The following is an 18,197-nucleotide window of genomic DNA, read 5'->3' as shown; positions in this document are numbered from 1 at the left end:
AATTGCCCTTGGTGATTTTTCTCCAGTCTGATCTAAAGTATCTATCATAATCTCTGATATTTACCGTGATCACTAACAATCACAATGGAGTGGCATGGAAGAACAAAGGGAATTTGCCCCTCAAGTTACTAATAATGGTATTGTTGAAGTTGCCTCATAGCTATATTATGCTTGGCTGCTAATTGATTGTGCCCCCCTTTTTTGGGGGGTCACATCTGGCAGCACTCAGGGTTACTCCTGGCTCTATACTCAGAAATTACTCCTGGCAGGCTCGGGGGACCATATGGGATGCCGGAATTCAAACCACTGTCCATCTGCATGCAAGACAAACACCTTACCTCCATGCTATCTCTCCAGCCCTGGTTGTGCCCCTTTTGAAAAATGAACAGTCCATCAAATTTACTGTATTTCTTCTGGGCTCTTAGTACTGCAAAATATGGAGGAGGTATACTATTGTTGCATATAGTGCTGCATGCACCAGTTGCTGTCAACCTGGATGGGTGTGCCTTCTAATGGTCCTCTCTTGAAGAGATGGGACACTGCTGACCTCCATTCTGAAAGGCCTCAAAGTTTTTAGCCCAGAAAATATTTTGGCCATTTGGCACCTTTTCTTCTTCTTGTATTTTACTATGAATTTATCTATAGTGAATTTTTCTTACATTGGCAAGGAATGGCACATGCGAAAGTGTCTCTGATAATGGCATAAGGCATACCCAACAAAACAATTGTAGTGCAGCATCTTTGTTCCTACAGATTCAAATTGTTCTATAACAGTACTGTTGTAGAACTTTTTTTTACATCTGTGGAACAGCACTGATCTGTGGGGTGGTGGTTGAGGAACACTGTACTGCTGTAGAAAACTTAGTTTAAGCAGCAATACCACAAACACCTTTGGAATTGGTCTTCAGATAAATACACAATTGTATGGGTTTACTATTCTACATATTAAATTTTAACTTAATTCTAATGTATGTTATTTTACATTTCTGAGATTGGGATTAGGTTTGTAACCAGTTTTATGCCCTACAGTTTAGTAGGCATTATTTTTCTTTCTTTTTGAAAATACATAAAATATTGATATATCTTTTTTTTGTTTTTGTTTTTGGGCCACACACGGTGGTGCTCAGGGGTTACTCCTAGCTGTCTGCTCAGAAATAGCTCCTGGCAGGCACGGGGGACCATATGGGACACCGGATTTCGAACCAACCACCTTTGGTCCTGGATCGGCTGCTTGCAAGGCAAACGCCGCTGTACTATCTCTCCGGGCCCAAATATTGATATATCTTAAAGTTGAGGGCGTCATAAAATTGGTAAGATGCAATACAATAAATATACTTAATAAAAAATTTTAAGTTACCAAGACAGGTCACAGTGACTTAATTTAGTGGAATATAGTTTTAACAACTTTTACCAGGATTTCATGTTTTATTCTAAACCATTTCAATTCAAAAGAAATGTAGGTCATCATCCACCTTAGTTCAGCAATATCAGCTTTATCCAGGGCATTTAGAGCCTCAAGAGATTTTTCTAGAGCTGGCATTACACGCTTTAGTTCATGGGTGATTTCCTGCAATAAAATTAAAAAAACTTAAAATACATAAGTTACATATTAAAATTTTTTGATTTTACACTGAAAATATTATTTGGCAGCTTTATAATGTTCATAAATTATGTATCATGCATGGCTTAGATATAGACACATGTGCTTGGATTGTTGGAAATATGTATACAATTCTAAATATAGCACATTTGTCAATACCTCATGAGAAATAACTAACAAGCAAAGACACAGAGTGTTTTTTTCCTTCTTTATTAGACTCAGTTTAGTATTAATAATGCCTATTGCTTTTTTTATTTAGGAGTCACACCTGGTTCTGCTAGGAGGCTACTCCCAGTTTCATGTTCTGTGTTGCTTCTGGCAGTGCTTGGGATCAAATTGGGATTCACACATCTGAAGTGTGCTATCTAGTCCTCTGAGTCATCTCCCTAACCCTAATAATGCCTTTTGTGCCACACCCAGTGGTGCTCAGGAATTACTCCTGGCTGTTTGCTCAGGAATCACTCCTAGTGGCGGTCGAAGATTATCCACAGGGCAGATATTTTTCCCAGGTTGAATACAGGTTGACTGTATTCAAGGCAAATGTCTTAACTATTAATAATGCTTTTTTGATTAATGGTAGTGTTAAAGGTTGAATTACTATAAAGCTAATAAAGCTTCATTTTCAGAGGTCCACACATGCACAAGGCTCCTTTGGGAATTTTGCCAACATGTTTGTAGGTTGATAAGCATTTGTTCAGACTAGTATAAGTAAGACATTTTAAAGGCAGTCACTCAAGACCATTTTCTTTGGATATGCTTTTAGACACTCTTCATTAGTTTTCGATTATGTTCAGTGGAACTAGAATATTGATGTTTTTATCAATATTATAAATGCTTATCAATATTAAAAGATTACAATTTTATGATGTATCATGGTATGTTTCTTATATTACATATTACCATTACAATGCTACCAACTTTAAGATATATCAATATTTTGGTCAATATATATTTTATTGTATAAATAATATAATATATATTTCTATATATTCAGGTGGCTGTGGACAATTTGGAGGACTTGGCTAATGTAAGTTGAACTGCGAATTATATTTATATTTCTCATAGTCATTTCTCTGTAAAATTGACTTATTTCAAGTATCTCAAATAGTAATGTATTCTAGAATGTAATTCTAGTGAGTTACATTCACTGTTTCAACTTAGTTATGTGACAATAAGGTGCTGTTCAGAAGTTCTATTGTAATATAATCTTGTTCTATAGTGGCCAGAAATTGATTGCGGTACTGGAGATAACAGACAGTGGAGCTGCTAAGGCCGTGTCTGTTGTAGGTGGTTGGAGGTCAGGTATTGAACTCACAACTTGGCACTTTAAGCCACTGAACTATCTATCTTTTGGCTCATATTTATATTGGGGAGGGGAAAACTTACTTTTATTTTGTATTTTGGGGGGATTTGGCCCAATACGCTGCATTGTTCAGGTATTACTCCTGACTCTGCTCAGGGCTCATTCTTAGTGGGGTTTGGAGCACCAAATTTTTAGTGGGGTGTTGAGGATCAAACACATTCAAAACAAATCCCTTCTTCACTAATACTATTTCTCCAGCTCCTCATTCTTAAAATTCTTAAGAATGTTGAAATTCTTAAAATTTTTGTAATCAAAAGTTGTATATGCTTTGGGTCTTACCAAGCCTGATTTTGTCTGTGAAGTCAGCTGATCCTTGTGGCATGGCAAATAAGCCCCATTCATGCCTATCTAAACAATCAAACTTAAATTAAGATGTATTCACTGAATAGCTGAAGAGCACATGCACCTTTGTATGGTCATACTTGTGAGCATTATGGTTCTTCCATAATTGTGGCATCTTGAAGAGTGTGTGTGTGTGTGTGTGTGTGTGTGTGTGTGTGTGTTATTGCAAACTGTAAGCATAGACAGTGACTGCTTCCCCAATCCCTGCAGCTTCAACACATTAGGGAGCCCTATATTTTGCCTGCCTATAAATAAAGGCAATATCATTTGCCATAAGTTAGCCCCTGCAGGGGTCTCAAACTCAATTTACCTGGGGGCTGCAGGAGGCAAAGTCGGGGTGATCCTTGAGTGCAAAGTCAGTAGTAAGCCTTGAACATTGGGAGGTGTGACCCAAACAGCTAAAACAAAACAAAACAAAAAAAGATTCCTCTAGGGCAGGGCCGCAAAATGTACGGAGGGCCGCAAACGGGGCCGCGAGTTTGAGACCCCTGGTTCAATGTCTCAGAGAAGCCATAGATTGAAGATAATTTTAAAAAAAGAGTAAAAATTAACAACAAGCAAAAAGGCAAGTAGACACATGTATTATTCGTGGTATGAATTCTTCTCCAGTCACGTAATAAGAGCAAAACAAAAGATCTATCTGATTATCAAGAAATGAGTCATAGCTTTGAAAATTATGGGATATGTATGCAGCTCAGTAGAGAGCTTGCTTACCATGCAAGGAGACCTAACTGGTTTCAACTTTTGACATATTTGACTTGAAAATTCAAATAAAAAGTAAAATGACAAATAGGACTATTGTTTTTACATATTATGTATTTACATATGCATGTACCTATATACATGAGTATAAGCCGAGTGTTTTGGCACAAAATTTGTGCCGGAAAACACCAACTCGGCTTATACTTGGGTCATACAGGTTATTTGATAAAGTGCACCAAATAAAATCACGTAGTCTCCAGTCGTCTTCTACAGTCTGCTGGAGGGGGTGGTGCTTCAGCTCAGTCCACAAGACACGGCTGAGCTAAAGAGGTAGGCGGCTGAACTGAACTGTGTGCCACTGAACTATTTAACCCACAATATTCTGCTCTTTGTATGAGACTGACTGCAGTGATGATGATATCTGCGAACTCAGTGATGATGACAATGTCTATGCTGATACCCTCACATCAGATACAGCTGAAGCTCTGTTTGGACATACAGGTGAGGAGGAAGATGAATCCAGTAAAAAGGATTTTAACCTTTGTGATTTAGCTTGATTCCCTGATAAGCTACAGTTTTCTGCACTTTATTTAAAGTTTTAGTTATTGTTGCTAGTTTACAGTTTTTCTTTAGCAATAAATATTGAAAAACATTTAACCTACTTATTTCTAAATTATTGTCATTGTTTTGGGTATTATTTTTATTTTTGAAATTTATCAGTAGCAGCTGTATTTTCCACTTCGGCTTATACTCGAGTCACTAAATTTCCCCAGTTTTTAGAGTAAAATTAGGGGGGTGGCTTATACTTGAGTATATATGGTATTTACATTCATTATAATGTGTATTAAATTTTTGCTTTGGCTAATGTTTGGAAAATTAGCTTATGTTTATATTTATATAATGTTAACTTATATAAATTGTATAACTTTATACTAAACTACATCCATATGGAACTTAACTGAAATTTCACTCTGTACTTCTTCTTGGACAGACATAATTAATAATCATACCAGAGCTGAGATTTTTGACAATTTACTAAGTCACTGATTTCTGCTGGAATTATTACTGCAAAGCAAGCATGAGGACTGGAGAGTGTGCATGGATTATTTAGTCAATGAGAAAAGTGACATATACTGTATAGATTTTTTCCTAGATAGCATCATCCCTTGAAGCTATTCTTCTCAGAGGTTACATGCACTTTTTAAATCTCATAAGTTTTTTTTTTGCAAGAAGTTTTTATTGAGACTTATTTAAAAAAATACAAGAGGAGAGAAAGGGAAGAGTGTGTTCCAAAAAAAATCTTCTCCAGAGTGGAAACAGGTAAGAAAAAAAATTAGAGATTAGCAAGTAAGATATGTGTTCAGGGGAGAACACTGGTTTGAAGAACAAGCCACCACAGACACTTTTAGGAGAATATCTGTTCATTGTAACAAGAACAGAGACCCTGTGTCTTTTTGTTTTTAGTAATAGTGTCTTGCTGTAGGAGATTCTCAACAAAAAATTATTATTATAAAAATAAAAAAATTGGGCATTTTGAATTTAAGAGCAGTCAGTCTAACCTTTAATTCTCGGGACTAGAGAATATTTTTTCTTTTTTTCTTTAACTTTTTTTCTTTGTTTAAATATCTTGATTACATATATGATTGTGATTAAGTTTCAGTCATGTAAAGAACACACCCTTCACCAGTGCAACATTCCCACCACCAATGTCCCAAATCTCCCTCCATCCCACCCCACCCCCACCTCTACTCTAGACAGGCTTTCCAGTTCCCTCATTCATTCACATGATTATGGTAGTTCTCTGTGTAGTTATTTCTATAACTGCACTCACCACTCTTTGTGTTGAGCTTCATGGAGTGAGCTGGAAGGTCCAGCCCTCCTCTCATTGTCTCTGAGGATTGTTGCAAAAATGACTTTTATTTTTCTTAAAACCCATAGATGAGTGAGACTATTTTGCGTCTCTCTCTCTCTCCCTCTGACTTATTTGACTCAGCATAATAGATTCCATGTACATCCATGTATAGGAAAATTGCATGACTTCATCTCTCCTGACGGCTGCATAATATTCCATTGTGTATATGTACCATAGTTTCTTTAGCCATTCTTCTGTTGAAGGGCATCTTGGTTGTTTCCAGAGCCTGGCTATTGTGAATAGTGCTGCAATAAATATAAGTGTGAGGAAGGGGTTTTTATATTGTGTTCTTGTGTTCTTAGGATAAATCCCTAGGAGTGGAATAGTTGGGTCGAATAGGAGCTCAATTTCCAGATTTTGGAGGAATCTCCATATTGCTTCCCATAGAGGTTGGACTAGACGGCATTCCCACCAGCAGTGGGTAAGAGTTCCTTTCTCTCCACATCCCCGCCAGCACTGATTGTTCTCATTCTTTGTGATGTGAGCCAATCTCTGTGGTGTGAGGTGGTATCTCATCGTTGTTTTGATTTGCATCTCCCTGATGATTAGTGACGAGGAGCATTTTTTCATGTGCCTTTTGGCCTTTTGTATTTCTTTTTTATCAAAGCATCTGTTCATTTCTTCTCCTCATTTTTTGATGGGATTAGATGTTTTTTTCTTGTAAAGTTCTGTCAGTGCCCAGGATACAAGAGTCACCCACTGAGTGAGAGAAACTATTCACCCAACACCAATCAGATAAGGGGCTAATATCCAAAATATACAGGGCACTGACAGAACTTTACAAGAGAATATTTTTTCAAATCTCCAAATGATTCTTTGTTTATTGGTTATATTTGTTATATTGGTTATATATTTTTAAAAATTTATTTTGACCAAAGTGGATTATAAATCTTTCACAGTAATATTTAGGTACATTTATTGATTATATTTTAATTTTACCTGAGAGTACTCTTCCACAATTTTTATTTCTTCTGCCAACATTTCTTCATTTTGTTTAACAAGCATTTGAACTCTCTCAACTGTTTCTGAATCTTTATCCAGTTTTTGTCTTAGCATTTCTCTTTCCTAATTGAATGAAACACTTATTTTAGGATGACTTATAAAAGACAGTACTTTTGTTTAAGAGAAATTCAAATAGTTCCTTTCATCATTCTAAAATCTATTAAAATTAGCTTGAATACATTTAGTGGCCTAATAAGCATTACACGAATGAATTTCATTTTACATAATATACATAAATCATGTTGATAAGTAATTATATTTAGAATACTTTGCAAACCACAGATTACCATAGCACATTTTTTTTTGTTTTGTTTTTTGGTCAAACCCAGCAGCGCTCAGGGGTTATTCCAGGCTATACACTCAGAAATCGCTCCTGGCAGGCTCGGGGGAACATATGGGATACTGGGATTTGAACCACCATCATTCTGCATGTAAGGCAAAGACCTTACCTCCATGCTATCTCTCCGGCCCAGCATAGCACATTTTAAATAGATTTAATTAGTGACTTCAGTAATTTTCTACGTAAGCTTCTATAATTAGTTACATACCTCTTGCCATTTAATTATTAAAATATAATCATTAAATTCTTGTATATCTACTGTTGTTGAATCTGGGCCAAAGGAATTAAGCATTGAATTCAAAATTAGGAACCAGAAAACTTGGAAGAAACTTTTTTTGATTTAGTCAAGGCCACCTACCACAAGCCAATGGTAAATATTATTTTCAATGGAGATAAATTAAAAGCCTTTCCTCTAAAATCAAAAAACAAGACTGCCCTCTTTCACCACACCTATTCAACATAGTGCTGGAAGTTTTTTGTCATAGTGATTAGGCAAGGAAAAGATATCAAGGGCATCCATATAGGAAAGGAAGAAGTCAAGCTCTCACTATTTGCAGATGACATGATACTATATTTTGAAAACCCTAAAAACTCTACCAAAAAGCTTCTAGAAACAAAAAATTCATATAGAAAAGTGGCAGACTACAAAGTCAACACGCAAAAATCAATGGCCTTCTTATACACCAATAATGATAGAGAAGAAATAGACATTAAAAACAATTCCATTCATATTAGTGTCACACAAACTCAAATACCTTGAAGTCAACTAAAGAGGTGAAGAACCTATACAAAGAAAACTACAAAACTCTGCTTCAAGAAATAAAAGAGGATACAAGGAAATGGAGACACATACCTTGCTCATGCATTGGGAGGATTAACATAATTAAAATGGCAATACTCCTCAAAGATCGAGGAGTTTTAATGAAATCCTTCTAAGGGTACCCATGACATTCTTCAAAGAAGTGGATCAAACACTCCTGAAATTCATTTGGAAGTGTAAACACCCACGAATAGCTAGAGCAACCCTTAGAAAAGGGAAGATGGGAGGCATCACTTTCCCAATATTAAACTGTATTACAAGGCAATAGTCATTAAAACAGTGTGGTATCTGAATAAAGACAGCCCCTCATTTAGTGGAATAGACTTGAGTTTTCAAGGGATGTTTCCCAGACATACAATCAACTAATCTTGGATAAAGGGGTAAGAAATGCAAAATGGAGCAAGGAAAGCCTATTCAACAAGTTGTGTTGGGACAGCTGTCAGCCACATGCCATAAAGCAAAATTAAACCTTCATTTAACACCACGCACAAAGGCTAAATGCAAATGGATTAAGACCTTGATATCAAGCCTGAAACCATCAGGTATATAGAACAATACATAGGTAAAACATCCTATGACATTGAGACTAAAGGCATCTTTAAGGAGGAAACAGCACTCTCCAAACAAGTGGAAGCAGAAATAAACAGAGGGATTATATTAAACTGAGAAGCTTTTGTCTTTTTTTTTAATTTATTTAAACACCTTAATTACATACATGATTGTGTTTGGGTTTCAGTCATGTAAAGAACACCACCCATCACCAGTGCAACATTCCCATCACCAATGTCCCAAGTCTCCCTTCGCCCCACCCGACCCCCACCTGTACTCTAGACAGGCTCTCCATTTTCCTCATACATTCTCATTATTAGGACAGTTCAAAATGTAGTTATTTCCCTAACTAAACTCATCACTCTTTGTGGTGAGCTTCCTGAGGTGAGCTGGAACTTCCAGCTCTTTTCTCTTTTGTGTCTGAAAATTATTATTACAAGGGTGACTTTCATTTTTCTTAAAACCCATAGATGAGTGAGACCATTCTGCGTTTTTCTCTCTCTCTCTGACTTATTTCACTCAGCATAATAGATTCCATGTACATCCATGTATAGGAAAATTTCATGACTTCATCTCTCCTGACAGCTGCATAATATTTCATTGTGTATATGTACCACAGTTTCTTTAGCCATTCGTCTGTTGAAGGGCATCTTGGTTGTTTCCAGAGTCTTGCTATGGTAAATAGAGCTGCAATGAATATAGGTGTAAGGAAGGGGTTTTTGTATTGTATTTTTGTGTTCCTAGGGTATATTCCTAGGAGTGGTATAGCTGGATCGTATGGGAGCTCGATTTCCAGTTTTTGGAGGAATCTCCATATCGCTTTCCATAAAGGTTGAACTAGACAGCATTCCCACCAGCAGTGGATAAGAGTTCCTTTCTCTCCACATCCCCGCCAACACTGTTTATTCTCATTCTTTGTGGTGTGCCATTCTCTGGGGTGTGAGGTGGTATCTCATCGTTGTTTTGATTTGCATCTCCCTGATGATTAGTGATGTGGAACATTTTTTCATGTGTTTTTTGGCCATGTGTATTTCTTCTTTGTCAAAGTGTCTGTTCATTTCTTCTCCCCATTTTTTGATGGGGTTAGATGTTTTTTTCTTGTAAAGTTCTGTCAGTGCCTTGTATATTTTGGAGATTAGCCCCTTATCTGATGGGTATTGGGTGAATAGTTTCTCCCACTCAGTGGGTGGCTCTTGTATCCTGGGCACTATTTCCTTTGAGGTGCAGAAGCTTCTCAGCTTAATATATTCCCATCTGTTAATCTCTGCTTTCACTTGCTTGGAGAGTGCAGTTTCCTCCTTGAAGATGCCTATAATGTCCTGGAGTGTTTTGCCTATGTGCTGTTCTATATATCTTATGGTTTTGGGGCTGATATCGAGGTCTTTAATCCATTTGGATTTTACCTTTGTACATGATGTTAGCTGGGGGTCTAAGTTTAATTTTTTGCAAGTGGCTATCCAATTGTGCCAACACCACTTGTTGAAGAGGCTTTCCCTGCTCCATTTAGGATTTCCTGCTCCTTTATCAAAAATTAGGTGGTTGTATGTCTGGGGAACATTTTCTGAGTATTCAAGCCTATTCCACTGATCTGAGGACCTATCCTTATTCCAATACCATGCTGTTTTGATAACTGTTGCTTTGTAGTACAGTTTAAAGTTGGGGAAAGTAATTCCTCCCATATTCTTTTTCCCAATGATTGCTTTAGCTATTCGAGGGTGTTTATTGTTCCAAATGAATTTCAAAAGTGTCTGATCCACTTCTTTGAAGAATGTCATGGGTATCTTTAGAGGGATGGCATTAAATCTGTATAATGCCTTGGGGAGTATTGACATTTTGATGATGTTAATCCTGCCAATCCATGAGCAGGGTATGCGTTTCCATTTCCGTGTGTCCTCTCTTATTTCTTGGAGCAGAGTTTTATAGTTTTCTTTGTATAGGTCCTTCACATATTTAGTCAAGTTGATTCCAAGATATTTGAGTTTGTGTGGCACTATTGTGAATGGGGTTGTTTTCTTTTTTTTTATTTTTTTTTAATTTTTTTTTTATTTAAACACCTTGATTACATACATGATTGTGTTTGGGTTTCAGTCATAAAAGGAACACCACCCATCACCAGTGCAACATTCCCCATCACCCAAGTCCCAAATCTCCCTCCTCCCCACCCAACCCCCGCCTGTACCCTAAACAGGCTCTACATTTCCCTCATACATTCTCAATATTAGGACAGTTCAAAATGTAGTTATTTCTCTAACTAAACTCATCACTCTTTGTGGTGAGCTTCCTGAGGTGAGCTGGAACTTCCAGCTCTTTTCTCTTTTGTGTCTGAAAATTATTATTACAAGGGTGTCTTTCATTTTTCTTAAAACCCATAGATGAGTGAGACCATTCTGCGTTTTTCTCTCTCTCTCTGACTTATTTCACTCAGCATAATAGATTCCATGTACATCCATGTATAGGAAAATTTCATGACTTCATCTCTCCTGACAGCTGCATAATATTCCATTGTGTATATGTACCACAGTTTCTTTAGCCATTCGTCTGTTGAAGGGCATCTTGGTTGTTTCCAGAGTCTTGCTATGGTAAATAGAGCTGCAATGAATATAGGTGTAAGGAAGGGGTTTTTGTATTGTATTTTTGTGTTCCTAGGGTATATTCCTAGGAGTGGTATAGCTGGATCGTATGGGAGCTCGATTTCCAGTTTTTGGAGGAATCTCCATATCGCTTTCCATAAAGGTTGAACTAGACAGCATTCCCACCAGCAGTGGATAAGAGTTCCTTTCTCTCCACATCCCCGCCAACACTGTTTATTCTCATTCTTTGTGGTGTGCCATTCTCTGGGGTGTGAGGTGGTATCTCATCGTTGTTTTGATTTGCATCTCCCTGATGATTAGTGATGTGGAACATTTTTTCATGTGTCTTTTGGCCATGCGTATTTCTTCTTTGTCAAAGTGTCCATTTCTTCTCCCCATTTTTTGATGGGGTTAGATGTTTTTTTCTTGTAAAGTTCTGTCAGTGCCTTGTATACTTTGGAGATTAGCCCCTTATCTGATGGGTATTGGGTGAATAGTTTCTCCCACTCAGTGGGTGGCTCTTGTATCCTGGGCACTATTTCCTTTGAGGTGCAGAAGCTTCTCAGCTTAATATATTCCCATCTGTTAATCTCTGCTTTCACTTGCTTGGAGAGTGCAGTTTCCTCCTTGAAGATGCCTGTAATATCGTGGAGTGTTTTGCCTATGTGCTGTTCTATATATCTTATGGTTTTGGGGCTGATATCGAGGTCTTTAATCCATTTGGATTTTACCTTTGTACATGATGTTAGCTGGGGGTCTAAGTTTAATTTTTTGCAAGTGGCTATCCAATTGTGCCAACACCACTTGTTGAAGAGGCTTTCCCTGCTCCATTTAGGATTTCCTGCTCCTTTATCAAAAATTAGGTGGTTGTATCTCTGGGGAACATTTTCTGAGTATTCAAGCCTATTCCACTGATCTGAGGACCTATCCTTATTCCAATACCATGCTGTTTTGATAACTGTTGCTTTGTAGTACAGTTTAAAGTTGGGAAAAGTAATTCCTCCCATATTCTTTTTCCCAATGATTGCTTTAGCTATTCGAGGGTGTTTATTGTTCCAAATGAATTTCAAAAGTGTCTGATCCACTTCTTTGAAGAATGTCATGGGTATCTTTAGAGGGATGGCATTAAATCTGTATAATGCCTTGGGGAGTATTGACATTTTGATGATGTTAATCCTGCCAATCCATGAGTAGGGTATGTGTTTCCATTTCCGTGTGTCCTCTCTTATTTCTTGGAGCAGAGTTTTATAGTTTTCTTTGTATAGGTCCTTCACATATTTAGTCAAGTTGATTCCAAGATATTCGAGTTTGTGTGGTACTATTGTGAATGGGGTTGTTTTCTTAATGTCCATTTCATCCTTATTACTATTGGTATATAGAAAGGCCATTGATTTTTGTGTGTTAATTTTGTAGCCTGCCACCTTGCTATATGAGTCTATTGTTTCTAGAAGCTTTTTGATAGTCTTTAGGGTTTTCTAAGTAGAGTATCATGTCATCTGCAAACAGTGAGAGCTTGACTTCTTCCTTTCCTATCTGGATTCCCTTGATATCCTTTTCTTGCCTAATCGCTATAGCAAGTACTTCCAGTGCTATGTTGAATAGGAGTGGTGAGAGAGGACAGCCTTGTCTTGTGCCAGAATTTAGAGGGAAGGCTTTCAGTTTTTCTCCATTGAGGATAATATTTGCCACTGGTTTGTGGTAGATGGCCTTCACTATATTGAGAAAGGTTCCCTCCATTCCCATCTTGCTGAGAGTTTTGATCAAGAATGGGTGTTGGACCTTATCAAATGCTTTCTCTGCATCTATTGATATGATCATGTGGTTTTTATTTTTCTTGTTATTGATGTTGTGTATTATGTTGATAGATTTACGGATGTTAAACCAGCCTTGCATTTCTGGGATGAAACCTACTTGATCGTAGTGGATGATCTTCTTAACGAGGCATTGAATCCTATTTGCCAGGATTTTGTTGAGGATCTTTGCATCTGCATTCATCAGTGATATTGGTCTGTAATTTTCTTTTTTGGTAGCGTCTCTGTCTGGTTTAGGTATCAAGGTGATGTTGGCTTCATAAAAGCTATTTGGAAGTGTTTCTGTTTGTTCAATTTCATGAAAGAGTCTTGCCAAGATTGGCAGTAGTTCCTCTTGGAAAGTTTGATAGAATTCATTAGTGAATCCATCTGGACCTGGGCTTTTGTTTTTCGGCAGACATTTGATTACTGTTTTAATTTCATCAATGGTGATGGGGGTGTTTAGATATGCTACATCCTCTTCCTTCAACCGTGGAAGATTATAAGAGTCCAAGAATTTATCCATTTCTTCCAGGTTCTCATTTTTAGTGGCGTAGAGTTTTTCAAAGTAGTTTCTGATTACCCTTTGAATCTCTGTCATATCAGTAGTGATCTCTCCTTTTTCATTCCTGATACGAGTTATCAAGTTTCTCTCTCTCTCTTTCTTTGTTAGGTTTGCCAGTGGTCTATCAATCTTGTTTACTGAGAAGCTTTTGTACCTCAAAGGAAATAGTGACTAGGATACCAAAGCCACCCACAGAATGGAAGAAAGTATTCACCTAATACCTATCAAAAGGGGCTAATATTTCCAAAATATACAAGAAACTGACAGAATTTAACAAGAATAAAACATCTAACCCCACCAAAAAAATGGGGAGAAAAAAAATGAACAGAGAATTTCTAGAAGAAAAAATACAAATGGCCAAAAGGCAAATGAAACATGCTCAATATCACTAATCATCAGGGAGCTGCAAATCAGAACAGCAATCAGGTACTATCTCATACCACAGATTGTGGCACATATCACAAAGAACACAAACAATCAGTGCTGGCAGGGATGTGGAGAGAAAGGAACTCTCATTCACTGCTGGTGAGAATGTTGTCTATTCCAGCCTTTATGGAAAACAAGATGGAGATTCCTCAAAAAATTGGAAATTGAGCTTCCAGCTATACCACTTCTAGGGTTATACCCTAGGAACAACAACAACAACAACAAAAAGACTACAAAAATGCCTTTCTCACACCTATATTCATTGCTGTGTTACTAACTAGAGCCAGGCTCTGGAATCGACCAAGCTGCCTTTCAACAGATGAATGGCTAAAGAAACTATATACACAATGGAATATTATGTAGCCATTTGGAGAGATGAAGTCATGAAATTTTCCTATACATGGATGTACATGTAATCTATTACACTGAATGGAAAAAGTCAGAAGGAGAGAGATAGACACAGAATAGTCTCACTCGTCTATGGGTTTTAAGAAAAATAAAAGACATTATTGTAATAATACCCAAAGATATTATTGTAATAATGCCCAATTGAGATAAAGGCTGGAAGGATTGGCCACAATATGAAGCTCACCACAAAGAGTGGTGAGTGCAGTTAGAGAAATAACTACACTGATAACTATCATAACAATGTAAATGAGTGAGAGAAGCAGTAAGCCTGTCTTGAATACAGGCTGGGGTGGGAGGAAGGGTATGGGGAGCACTGGTGGTAGGAATGTTGCTCTGGTGAAGAGGGATGGTCTTTATATGACTGATACCCAACTACAATCATGTCTGTTATCAAGGTGCTTAAATAAATAAATATTTATTTAAGATAAAATAAGATAAAAATTATTAAGATAAAATAAAATAAATATATATTTAAAATAAAAATATTCTCAAATCTCTTGGGTAATTCAAGTTTTAAGCAGTTTAATAACGGGAATTTGTTGTTATATAATTTTCCTAAAATATTAGTTTTGGCAATAGTTCACTTAATTTAAAATTACAAACACATAAATGTGATTATAAAGAGTATAGATATGTGTTTTAAGTAGTAAGGTAATGAATAAAAATATCTTTGTTGAAGAAATGGAAAGAAAGAAAGGGAAGTTGGATGTAAATAGAATGAAGAAAAGTTGCAGGAGAGAATGTGGATGTCAAAGGATGTGCAGGTTTGTGAGAAATAAATTTTTGGGGATGAAACTTTATGTGTTGTCAAGCTGAATAAAATCTAATGAATGTTACAAAGACTTAAAATAAGTTTAAAGTCTGTAATAAATTTAAGTAAAGTCAAATTTTATTTTTTTGTTATTTGCTATAAGAACAAATGAAAGACTGGTGAGATTTTCATACATAATTAATCATAATTATAGCTGTGTAATAAGTGAATATATACTGTAGTAAAATTACAATATTCTTTATTGTAATAAAGTTTTATCAGTAGGTCTTATTAATATTTTGGATTTTGAGCCATATCTGGTGTTGCTCAGGACTTACACCTGACTCTGCTCAGGGATCATTTCTGGTGGTGCTCTGGGTATAATATCCTGCTCAGCTGTGTGTAAGGCAAAGTACCAAACCAGTTGTATTATTATTATGATTCATCATTGAATCTTTAATTAAGTGACAGGTAAGTTTTATATTCAGCTTTCAATTTTTATGTGTTTTATGGTAATCTGTGTGTTTTAAAACTTTTAAGATGAAACTTTCCAGAAATCAAAGTTCTAAGGGAAAAATAAAATCTTAATTTGCCAAGGAGAAATTAAATATGTGAGGCTCTAGAAGAATGTCTAAGATGCCCTATAAACTTTTTCCCCTTTGGAAAGAGAAATATGTATTTGTTCTATCATCTCATGGGAAACTTTGTTACACGGCCTCATACATTGTCAAATATATACTTTTCTAGATGTGTATAATAATGTAGGTTTTCTAAAATTAAGTGGAACTCTTGGAGACTCCAGTAGGTTCTTATTGGTTCTGGGAATTTTAGGAAATTATATATCACAAAATTGAGCAAATTTTCTTGCCAATTTTTTTTAATAACAAAATATTTACTTGTGAGTACTCTAAAGCCTTTTATTCACAGAATTGTTTTAACATCTTGTATTCAGACAAGTTTGTGGAAAAAAAAAACTGACAGATACCCAGAGTATAGATTTTTCATGGAACTGAAAAAAAAATCATATCATTACGGAAATATTAAAGAGAAAATACTAGAAGCTGAGGTTCTTAAGAAATATTTTGATGCCTAACCAACTCTTGTGCTTTTACCAATATTGGAAGTTCAAATATTACTTAAACTTAGTATAGACTAAGAGACTGTACAGAACTGCATTACAATGTTGAAAATTTAATCCACTTTTGCCAAATAGTAGAGCATTTATCTTCAAACACTGTTCAATATTAAATTGTAAAATCAATTTTTCTTTTTATTTTTCTTTTGCTCTAAAGAAAGAGATAAAAAGAAATGAAAGAAAGAAAGAAAGAAAGAAGAAAGAAAGCTAAACTGTAAAATCTTTAAAAGATATTTTAAGCCAAACCTACTTTTCCTTTTTGTTCTAGTTTTGGACCAAGACGCAAGACCTCATTCTGCATATTTATAACCAGATTGGCTGCTTCAATAATCTTGGATAAGCCCATGTAGAAATTATTCCTGGGTGGAAAAAAAAGTATTTAGCAGAAACAAAAATATAATATTAACAAAAATGTACTAATACTTAAAATAAATTATACTTTATGGCTAAATGGAGTTTATTCCAGAGATGCAAAATGGGCTTCATTTTTGAAAGCTAATCAAGTAATCTTCCTTTTTTAACAGGATAATTAAAGACAAAAACTGCATATGTTAATTTAGACTAAAATGTTTGGATAGAATTTATGATAAAAATGATAATAGGCACTGAGTTGATATCTCTAAGGGCTAGTTTATATATGAAAGTTTCTGGTTCAATCCCTGGACTTTATGGTTCCCTGAATACTGCTTGGAATGAGTACCAGCAATACTTTACCTAGTGTGGTCCATAAACCAAAATTAACCAACCAGGGGCTGGAGCGGTAGTGCAACAGTAAGGCATTTACCTTGCACAAGGCTAACCTTGGATGGACAGAGGTTCAATTCTCCACTTTCCCATATGGTCCCTCACTCAAGCCAGGAGCTATTTCTGAGCATATAGCAGGAAGTAACCTTGGAGCGTAACCAGGTATGGCCCCCAAACCAAAAAAACAAAAACAAAAACCAAAAACCAAACAATAAATTAAAACTTATAAAACACAGAAATAGTGAGCCATTTCCTCAATTTGATAAATAACTTCAACTCAAAACCTACAGGAGATAGCATAGAATGATTTTTTAGAATAGAATGATGAAAGATAGAAAGATATTTTTCTCTAAACTGAGGAAAAAGGCAAAGTTTTTTTATTATTGTCATCCTTTCTAGGAACAATATTGGAAATCAATAACAATGTAAGGAAATAAAAAAGAAAGAAAACAAAGGACAAAATAAAACTGTCCCTCTCTAAAGATGATATTATAGTTTAAAAAGAAGTCCTAAGAAATTTACAAAATAAATTCTGTAAATATTAAGAAAGTTCAGCAGCCACAGAATACAAATATTAATTAAATAAAGGCTACAAGTGACTGACTATTAAAACTAACCACTGAATAGAAGGAAGGAAGGAGAGAAAGAAGGATACAAAGCATGTTTGGGACTTGTCTACTCAAAGCTACTGAAAAAAAAAAGAAATAAAAAATATTCTGTGATCAGAGATTTGAAATGTCAATTCTCATCAAATTAATAAATTAGCTTAATTAAATTCTTTAAGAATTAATGTAAGATATATAAAAACATATTAAAATTATATAGCAATAGCATTAGAAGATTTATATGTGCCAGAAAATGAACTAGACTAATAAAACTCACTTGGAAAAAAGAATAAAACAGAGAAAGAACTCCACCTGATTGAAATTAGGATTATGTTACAGCAATAATAAAGAACATCTGATAGTAGCATAAAGATAGACATGGCAGATCTATGAAAATTATTGCTAACAGCATAAAGAAATACACACACATAAATATGTCTAACTTATTTTTGAAAAGGTACATATGCCATAAATATAATTTTAAAATAATCTGGTGCTGGAGCATTTGTTTTTAGAACAAACCTCAAGCCTAAGACTAAAATTTATTCAAAAAGTAATATAGAGGGGCCAGAG

The 18,197-nt window shown here is 35.7% G+C and overlaps 1 protein-coding gene across 1 annotated transcript in view; it reads right to left on the bottom strand.

Annotated features, from left to right (window-relative positions):
* The window catches only part of DNAH14 (dynein axonemal heavy chain 14), a 367,193-nt gene that overhangs the window by 117,567 nt on the left and 231,429 nt on the right, over positions 1–18,197 (bottom strand). Inside the window, exons 57-59 of the mRNA XM_049777552.1 lie at positions 16,526–16,634; positions 6,859–6,984; positions 1,473–1,567 (exon numbers count right to left, since the gene is read on the bottom strand). Of these exons, the coding sequence (XP_049633509.1) occupies positions 1,473–1,567; positions 6,859–6,984; positions 16,526–16,634 (330 nt within the window). The remainder of the gene's footprint in view (positions 1–1,472; positions 1,568–6,858; positions 6,985–16,525; positions 16,635–18,197) is intronic.

The sequence above is a fragment of the Suncus etruscus genome, chromosome 7 (genome assembly GCF_024139225.1).
Source record: "Suncus etruscus isolate mSunEtr1 chromosome 7, mSunEtr1.pri.cur, whole genome shotgun sequence".
In the NCBI taxonomy this organism is placed as follows: domain Eukaryota; kingdom Metazoa; phylum Chordata; class Mammalia; order Eulipotyphla; family Soricidae; genus Suncus; species Suncus etruscus.
Note: the sequence above shows the minus strand (reverse complement) of the source record. Positions and strands in the feature narration are given on the sequence as shown.